The sequence below is a fragment of the Penaeus chinensis genome, chromosome 30, assembly GCF_019202785.1.
Source record: "Penaeus chinensis breed Huanghai No. 1 chromosome 30, ASM1920278v2, whole genome shotgun sequence".
NCBI classification, from domain to species: domain Eukaryota; kingdom Metazoa; phylum Arthropoda; class Malacostraca; order Decapoda; family Penaeidae; genus Penaeus; species Penaeus chinensis.
In genome coordinates, this window is record NC_061848.1 from 8025129 (window position 1) to 8035128 (window position 10000).

At 45.9% G+C, this 10000-nt stretch overlaps 2 protein-coding genes across 2 annotated transcripts in view; both read right to left on the minus strand.

The window, feature by feature from the left end:
• LOC125041502 overlaps positions 1-4583 on the minus strand; it is a 12130-nt gene extending 7547 nt beyond the window's left edge. The window contains exons 1-2 of the mRNA XM_047636515.1: positions 4446-4583; positions 3592-3720 (exon numbers count right to left, since the gene is read on the minus strand). Coding sequence (XP_047492471.1) covers positions 3592-3720; positions 4446-4459 — 143 coding nt within the window. The 5' untranslated portion in view covers positions 4460-4583. The remainder of the gene's footprint in view (positions 1-3591; positions 3721-4445) is intronic.
• Positions 4584-4884: 301 nt separating this feature from the next.
• LOC125041204 (golgin subfamily A member 6-like protein 2) overlaps positions 4885-10000 on the minus strand; it is a 30367-nt gene continuing 25251 nt past the window's right edge. Inside the window, exon 9 of the mRNA XM_047636043.1 lies at positions 4885-6564. Coding sequence (XP_047491999.1) covers positions 4886-6564 — 1679 coding nt within the window. The 3' untranslated portion in view covers position 4885. The remainder of the gene's footprint in view (positions 6565-10000) is intronic.

The following is a 10000-nucleotide window of genomic DNA, read 5'->3' on the forward strand; positions in this document are numbered from 1 at the left end:
GATGATGATGATGAAGATAATAACAGTATTGATAGTAATAATATTAATAATTTTAACAATATTAATAACAATAATACTAATAAGGATGATGATGATAATGATGATGATGATGATGATGATATGATGATAATGATGATAATGATGATGATGATGATGATAACAACAATAAGAACAGTAAAGACAATGATAATAATAAGTAGAAAACACGAAGAAAAGCCCCCGATGGTAGTTTAATTTATCCTATCAATAAAATCTTTAATCTGCCGTCATCTACTTTTAATAATCAAAAGTGATCTATTATCTTCTGACTTACCTGCCCTAAAAATCTACTTACCTGAAAAACCGACTAAAATCTACTTTTAATCTACCCCAAAGAAATCTACTTAAAACCTATCTTAAAATCTACCCACAGTTATATCAATCTGTACCAAAGGTTTACTGTACCAAAGATCGATTCACGATTAAAACCTCGATTCACGATTAAAACCTCGATCCACGATTAAAACCTCGATTCACGATTAAAACCTCGATTCACGATTAAAACCTCGATCCACGATTAAAACCTCGATTAACGATTAAAACCTCGATTCACAATTAAAACCTCGATTCACGATTAAAACCTCGATCCACGATTAAAACCTCGATCCACGATTAAAACCTCGATCCACGATTAAAACCTCGATTCACGATTAAAACCTCGATCCACGATTAAAACCTCGATCCACGATTAAAACCTCGATTCACGATTAAAACCTCGATTCACGATTAAAACCTCGATCCACGATTAAAACCTCGATTCACGATTAAAACCTCGATTCACAATTAAAACCTCGATCCACGATTAAAACCTCGATTCACGATTAAAACCTCGATTCACGATTAAAACCTCGATCCACGATTAAAACCTCGATTAACGATTAAAACCTCGATTCACAATTAAAACCTCGATTCACGATTAAAACCTCGATCCACGATTAAAACCTCGATTCACGATTAAAACCTCGATTCACGATTAAATCCTCGATTCACGATTAAAACCTCGATTCACGATTAAAACCTCGATTCACGATTAAAACCTCGATTCACGATTAAAACCTCGATTCACGATTAAAACCTCGATCCACGATTAAAACCTGGATCCACGATTAAAACCTCGATTCACGATTAAAACCTCGATTCACGATTAAAACCTCGATTCACGATTAAATCCTCGATTCACGATTAAAACCTCGATTCACGATTAAAACCTCGATCCACGATTAAAACCTCGATTCACGATTAAAACCTCGATTCACGATTAAAACCTCGATTCACGATTAAAACGTCGATCCACGATTAAAACCTCGATTCACGATTAAAACCTCGATTTACGATTAAAACCTCGATTCACGATTAAAACGTCGATCCACGATTAAAACCTCGATCCACGATTAAACCCTCGATTCACGATTAAACCCTCGATCCACGATTAAAACCTCGATCCACGATTAAACCCTCGATCCACGATTAAAACCTCGATCCACGATTAAAACCTCGATTCACGATTAAAACCTCGATTCACGATTAAAACCTCGATCCACGATTAAAACCTCGATTCACGATTAAAACCTCGATTCACAATTAAAACCTCGATCCACGATTAAAACCTCGATTCACGATTAAAACCTCGATTCACGATTAAAACCTCGATCCACGATTAAAACCTCGATTAACGATTAAAACCTCGATTCACGATTAAAACCTCGATTCACAATTAAAACCTCGATCCACGATTAAAACCTCGATTCACGATTAAAACCTCGATTCACGATTAAAACCTCGATCCACGATTAAAACCTCGATTAACGATTAAAACCTCGATTCACAATTAAAACCTCGATTCACGATTAAAACCTCGATCCACGATTAAAACCTCGATTCACGATTAAAACCTCGATTCACGATTAAATCCTCGATTCACGATTAAAACCTCGATTCACGATTAAAACCTCGATTCACGATTAAAACCTCGATTCACGATTAAAACCTCGATTCACGATTAAAACCTCGATCCACGATTAAAACCTCGATCCACGATTAAAACCTCGATTCACGATTAAAACCTCGATTCACGATTAAAACCTCGATTCACGATTAAAACCTCGATTCACGATTAAAACCTCGATCCACGATTAAAACCTCGATTAACGATTAAAACCTCGATCCACGATTAAAACCTCGATTCACGATTAAAACCTCGATTCACGATTAAAACCTCGATTCACGATTAAAACCTCGATTCACGATTAAAACCTCGATTCACGATTAAAACCTCGATTCACGATTAAATCCTCGATTCACGATTAAAACCTCGATTCACGATTAAAACCTCGATTCACGATTAAAACCTCGATTCACGATTAAAACCTCGATTCACGATTAAAACCTCGATTCACGATTAAAACCTCGATCCACGATTAAAACCTCGATTCACGATTAAAACCTCGATTCACGATTAAAACCTCGATTCACGATTAAAACCTCGATTCACGATTAAAACCTCGATTCACGATTAAAACCTCGATTCACGATTAAAACCTCGATCCACGATTAAAACCTCGATTCACGATTAAAACCTCGATTCACGATTAAAACCTCGATTCACGATTAAAACCTCGATTCACGATTAAATCCTCGATTCACGATTAAAACCTCGATTCACGATTAAAACCTCGATTCACGATTAAAACCTCGATCCACGATTAAAACCTCGATTCACGATTAAAACCTCGATTCACGATTAAAACCTCGATTCACGATTAAAACCTCGATCCACGATTAAAACCTCGATTCACGATTAAAACCTCGATTCACGATTAAATCCTCGATTCACGATTAAAACCTCGATTCACGATTAAAACCTCGATTCACGATTAAAACCTCGATTCACGATTAAAACCTCGATTCACGATTAAAACCTCGATCCACGATTAAAACCTCGATTCACGATTAAAACCTCGATTCACGATTAAAACCTCGATTCACGATTAAAACCTCGATTCACGATTAAAACCTAATTCAACCCAGGTTTATAGGTAATCCATCCGTAGATTTATTCACAATCCGCCACTAACACTTCACATTCTCCTACTTATAAACCAACTGATCGAGAAACCAGGTAATTAATTAACCTAGGAATCTAAACAATCAGGTAAGTGATTCAATAGGCAACCGATACACTAATTAACAAGAAAACAACCAAGTATCCCATTGACCAAGAAAGTAACCAGAAGAACCAAGAAACCTACATCGTAATAACGAGGAAGTCCCGCAACCAGGTAATGATGCTAACAGCTATTCCTCCAGCCAGGTAATAACAATCATAATTCCATCCAGGTAATAACGTTAACAACAACTACGATCTCAGCTATTCCTCCAATCCAAGTAACATCGATAACAGTTATTCCCCATCCCGGTAATAACAACAACAATTCCCCCCTAACAAGGTAATAACAACAACAATTCCCCCTCACAAGGTAATAACAATAAGAGCAATCCCCCCCGTCCATGCAATAATAACAACGCCCCAACGTCATCCTCTGCCGTACACACCTGTGGTCAGACAGCGTCGGGAGGAGGTAAGGCAAGGCTTCCCTCAGCAAAACTCCGCAGAGACACAGCAGACACAGGCCACACCACACGATCGCTCGCCATCTCCGAGACCAAACGACACTCCAGCGCCTGTAATTGGGTTGTAAAGGTAGTTTATATATATATATATATATATATATATATATATATATATATATATATATATAGGGTTTTAGGTGTGTGTGTGTGTGTGTGTGTGTGTGTGCGTGCGTGCGTGCGTGCGTGCGTGCGTGCGTGCGTGCGTGCGTGTGTGCGCGTGCGTGCGTGCGTGCGTGTGTGCGCGTGCGTGTACGTGTGCGTGTACGTGCGTGTGCGCGTGCGCGTAAGTGTACCGGCGTGTGAGTCTATGTTGTATAGTTTGGTGAATGTGTGGTTACTGAGGCAGATGTGAAATTGTTGCGATGATATTATCATTATCATTATTATTATGTCAGATGCAATTCTGTTACAACAATAATTGTTGTTATTGTTACTGTCATTATTATTGCTATTGTTATCATTATTATTATTATTACTATTATTATTACTATTATTATTATTACTATTATCATTATTACTATTGTCATTATCATTACCATTGTGATCATTAGCATTAATGGCGTCGTCGTTCTCATTGTCATCGTCGCTGTAACAATGTCAGTGTCGTTGTCATGTATTTGTCATTGTTTTGCTATTGTCATTATGATCGTTCTCATTACTAGTAGTAATAGTGATAATAGCAAGCGTAGTAGTAATAATAGTGATAATAGCAACGGTAGTAGCAGTGTCATTATTAATTACAGTTTTCTTTTTATGACAATTTAATATAAACTCACCTCATAGCAGTCATGGCGAAGAGTAAGGCAGCTCCTGGGTGTGGAGACTCCTATATATACACACCAATTTCTCCACAGAAGTCCGCTAATTTAGGTCTATCTTTCTTCCGTGTAAAAATAGATATTTTCTCAGCAGCGTCGCCAACAATATGTGAAATCAGCTGTGATGATAAATAAACCGTAGCGAAGTGAACACTGTGTCTTTTTTCGTTTTTCGTTTTTATCTGTGAATATCCTGGTGTCCTTCGTCTTCTGTGAGGGTTAAATACGTGGATTGAATATCATGTTGCAGTATTAACAGACATGCAGAGACAGCACTAAGAGAGCGCGCGTGCAAAGCTCCTGTGAAAGGTAAGCGGTGTCGGCGGGGTTCAAGTCCCCGCGTTCAGAGTACAAAGCGGCGGCTGCAGGAGAGCTGAAAGGGCGACGGCGTTTCAGCCTCAGTGAAGGGCTTCCGTTGAGCGTCGCGTGCTAGCCGGGCCTAGGATCTTTTGGGAAGGACCTTTGGCCAGTGAGGAGAGCCCTTTGTAAGGCGTAGGAAGACCGGTATACTCTCCTGCAGGACCCTTGTTGATGTGGCCTGGACCCTTGTTCACTCCGGGGCCCCTGTTGACTCCCGACGGCCCCCTGTGCAGATCCGAAGGGCCGAAGTGGAAGTCCGAAGGGCCGACGTTCAGGCGAGCCGGCCCGACGTTCAGGTCTTGTGGCCCTCTGCTCAGTTTGCTCGGCCCTCTGCTCAGGTACCTGGGACCTTTGTTGAGGCGCCCTGGACCTTTGTTCAGGTGGGCGGGGCCTTTTTGTACGCCGCTCGGGCCTAGGTGCGTCAAGGAGGGCCCTACGTTCAGGTGTGAGGGCCCTTTGCTGAGGCACAAGGAAGCTCGGCGCACGCGAGGCACAACTTCCAAGTCACTACTTACTAGGTCGTCCGTGCTCAGCGATCGGATCTGCGCTGCGCACTCTTCTACTTTGTTCTTCAGATCTTCTTGGTCTACCTGAGTCTCTTCGTCCTCCTCCTCCTCCTCTTCTTCTTCTTCCTCCTCTGCCTCTTCTAACAGTTCCACTAAATCAACGACGTGCTCTCCCTCTTCGTCCCCTTCCTCGTCCTCGTCCTCCGCGGTTAGCACATTGCGAAGGAGGTCGTTGATGCCGTCGAACGAGGTTCCGGCCCGCGGCTGCCCGGCGTCGGCCTTCGGGGAGGTCGGGCGGGGACTCTGCCTCCGCGGCGGCTGCAGCTGCTCTTGCTCTCGCTGTTCCTGCTCTCGCTGCTCTTGCTCTTGCTGTTCTTGTTGCTTTTGGAGCTGTTCTTGTCGTTGTAGTTGTTGTTGCAAATGTTGCTGTAGCTGCTGTTGTGCCTGTTGTTCCTGCTGCAATTGCTGGTAGAGCTGCACTAGTTGCTGGTGTGTCTGAGCCTGTTGTTGCCCTATCTGTTGGACTTGCTGGTGCTGATGGCTGATTTTATATTGATAATACTGTTGCCATTGCAGCTGCTGACTTTGCTGTTGAGGAGTTAGCCGCCTTTTTTGTCGATACCGCTGATTGAAATCTAAATACTGCTGCTGCAACGTCTGGAAAACCTGCGTCTGCTTTTGTAGCTGCGCGCTTATCTGCTGATATTGTTTCTGAAGCTGTTGATACCTTGCTCCGTCCTGCTGAATTTTCTGCTGTTGGGCCTGTTGCTGCTGGAGCAGCTGCTGAATTTGTTGTTCGACTTGCACCAGTTCCTGATTCTGCTCCGCCCTCCGCTGCGCGTGCCGCTGGGCGTGCTTCTTCCCGGCCTTGGACTTACTGTGGTCGAGCCTCGTACCCGCGGTCTGCTCGGCGCCCTGCAGGAAGAGCACCACGTCGCCCAGGTCGCCGTGCGCCGACGCGGACGCCTGCCTCGCGTCGCCCCTCCGGGCCCGGTTGGTGGCGATCGTGTCGAAGAAGACGCTGCGGGGGGCGGCGGTGCCCGACGGCGACGGCGAGCGAGAGGCTACGCTCGCCCCTCCGTCGGCGCGGGGGACCCACGGGTCCTGAAGACGGGAGGACGACGAGGCCTGCTGTGGACGGGGGCGGCCCGGGCCCAGAGGGGCGTCGGCCGCACTCATCAATACTCTCACTGCCTCCGCGGACGCTCTCTCTGCAACGAAGGTGTCAGTGAAAAGTCGTGGCCCTCGCAAGGATCTCCTAAAGGCACATTAGCCACGCACTCCGAGCCACGCAGAGCAGAGATTCCTACAGGCTAAACCTCTGCAACAAGTGTGTGCGTGTGTGTGTGTGTGAGCGAGAGATTTTAAGTCTTCCAGTGGCATCCCGAACAACTAGTGCCACTTACTCATCGTTATTTCTTCTTGTTGTTCTTCTGTGTGTGTGTTCGTGTTCGTGTTCGTGTTCACGTTCGCGTTCGTGTTTGTTTTTAATTTTCTGTATCTGCATCAGTGTTTGAGTGCCAATTTTACAGTGACCTCACGGTGCAAGATTCTGCCCGTGCAAGGACCTCGTGGGGGATACATTAGCCAGATATTCATCACGACAAGTACAACTAAAACAGGAAATCGAGGTCACTACAAGAACAGGAAGAACAAGATCTTACTATATAATTCCGTTTTAGCAGAAAGAAAGCGAAAAAAGGAAAAAAAAAAAAAATTCTTCACAATAAATAATCTATCAATTCAATTAACATAATCTTATATCAATGCAAACCGATTCTGTCCAACCACTATTCTGTGATTTCCATCTCAATTAAATTCATTACAGTTAGTTTTGTTTCTTAATGTTATAAACTCTTATGCACTTCTATCAATCTCGTTATCTGACTCTGTCTCTCTCTCTCTCTCTTTTTCTCTCCCTCCCTCCCTCTCCCTCTCTCTCTCTCTCTCTCTCTCTCTCTCTCTCTCTCTCTCTCTCTCTCTCTCTCTCTCTCTCTCTCTCTCTCTCTGTCTCTCTCTCTCTGTTCCTCTCTCTCTCTCTGGTCCTCTCTCTCTCCCTGGTCCTCTCTCTCTCTCTCCCTGGTCCTCTCTCGCTCTCTCTCTGTTCCTCTCTCTCTCTCTCTCTGTTCCTCTCTCTCTCTCTCTATCTATCTATCTATCTATCTATCTATCTTCTATCTATCTCTCTCTTCCTCTCTCTCTCTGTTCCTCTCTCTCTCTCTCTCCTCTCTCTCTCTCTCTCTCTCTCTCTCTCTCTCTCTCTCTCTCTCTCTCTCTCTCTCTGTTCCTCTCTCTCTCTGTTTCTCTCTCTCTCTCTCTGTCTCTCTCTCTCTCTCTCTCTCTCTCTCTCTCTCTCTCTCTCTCTCTCTCTCTCTGTTCCTCTCTCTCTTCTCTCTCTATGTTCCTCTCTCTCTCTCTCTCTCTTCCCCTCTCTCTCTCTCTCTGTTCCTCTCTCTCTCTCTCTCTCTCTCTCTCTCTCTCTCTCTCTCTCTCTCTCTCTTTCCTCTCTCTCTCTCTCTCTCTCTCTCCTCTCTCTCTCTCTCCTCTCTCTCTCTCTGTTCCTCTCTCTCTCTCTGTTCCTCTCTCTCTCTCTCTCTCTCTCTCTCTCTCTCTCTCTCTCTCTCTCTCTCTCTCTCTCTCTCTCTCTCTCACTGTTCCTCTCTTTCTATCTCCATTCCTCTCTTTCCTTCCGTTCCTCTCTCTCTTTCACTTTTTACATCTCTCCCTTTCCCTCGCCTCCACTTTTCCTTGCTTCTCTTTTCCTTGTCCCCCTCACCCAACTCTCACCCCCCCCCCCTCCTCTCTCTCTCTCTCTCTCTCTCTCTCTCTCTCTCTCTCTCTCTCTCTCTCTCTCTCTCTCTCTCTCTCTCCCTCTCTCCCTCTCTCTCTCCCTCTCTCCCTCCTTCCCTCCCTCCCCTCTCTCTCTCTCCCCTCTCTCTCCCCCCTCTCTCTCTCCCCCTCTCTCTCCCCTCTCTCTCTCTCCCCTCTCCCTCTCTCCCCTCTCTCTCTCCCCTCTCTCTTTCTCCCCTCTATCTCCCCTCTCTCTCTCCCCTCTCTCTCTCTCCTCTCTCTCTCCCCTCTCTCTCCTCTCTCTCCCCTCTCTCTCTCTCTCCCCTCTCTCTCCCCTCTCTCTCTCTCCTCTCTCTCTCCCCTCTCCCTCTCTCTCCCCTCTCCCTCTCTCTCCCCTCTCCCTCTCTCTCCCACTTCCTCTCTCTCCCACCTCTCCCTCTCCCTCTCCCTCTCCTCCTTCTCCCTCTTCCTGTTATTCGTCCTTTCGCTCTCTCCTCTCCTCTCCTTTTCCCCCCTTTTCTCATTTTCCTTCCCTTCCTCCCTCTCCTACCTTCCTATTTTTTATCTCTCCTCTCCTCTTTCTCCCCCTCTTGACCCCTTACTTTCCTTCCTTTCTTCTTTCCTTCCTTCCTTCCTTCCTTCCTTCCTTCTTTGCTTCCTCCCTTCCTTCCTTCCTCCCTCCCTCCACCCATCCTTCCCGCCCTTCTTCCCTCCTCCCTCCCTCATTCACTCACTCCTCCCATGCCCTCTCCCTCTCTCTCTTTCCTCCCTCCCTCATTCACTCACTCCTCCTATGCCCCCTCCCTCTCTCTCTCTCCTCCCTCCCTCATTCACTCACTCACTCCTCCCTTGCCCTATCCCTCTCTCTCTCTCTCCTACCCTCTCCCTCATTCACTCACTCCTCCCATGCCCTCTCCCTCTCTCTCTTTCCTCCCTCCCTCATTCACTCACTCCTCCTATGCCCCCTCCCTCTCTCTCTCTCCTCCCTCCCTCATTCACTCACTCACTCCTCCCTTGCCCTATCCCTCTCTCTCTCTCTCCTCCCCTCTCCCTCATTCACTCACTCCTCCCTTGCCCTCTCCCTCTCTCTCCTCCCCTCTCCCTCATTCACTCACTCCTCCCCTGCCCCCTTCCTCTCTCTCTCTCCTTCCTTGCTCCGGACTGTGTATGTAAACAACACATCTTTCAATTATTCCACGCAGCCCCTCCTTTGTTATCTGATCGAATATCAACATCAGTTCATCACTTCAGCTTCCCATCCACCCTTATCTATTCACTCATTATAAGCTAGTCAAGATTTTCATGGCTGTGTGGTTTGGGGTGGGTGAGTGGGTAGGTGGGAAAGTAGGTAGGTAGGTAAGTGGGTGGGTGGGTGGGTGGTTACGTGGGCAAGTAAGTAGGTAAGTAAGAAGGTAGGCAGGCAGGCAGGCAGGCAGGCAGGCAGGCAGGCAGGCAGGTAGGTAGGTAGGTAAGTAGGTTGGTGGGTAGGTATGTGTAAGTGTAAGTGTGCACATCTGTGCTTATGTGTGCAAAAATAGATTTAGTAAAATGGGAAAAAATAATGGGGCATGCATAAGTTGCGTGAGATGAGAGTAACATTACCAATGATGATGATACACAGTGCACAGTGAGAATAATGATAACATATATGAAACTGCATAGTACATGGCAAAAATTACGATAATAGGCATCAATCGTGGAAGGGAGGGAGGGAGGGAGGGATGAAGGAAGGAAAGGAGAAAGGAAGGATGGAAGGGAGAAAGGAAGGATGGAAGGGAGAAAGGAAGGATGGAAGGGAGAAAGGGAGGGAAGAAGGAAGAGGGCAAGGGAGGAAGGGCGAGAGGAAAGGAGGAAGTG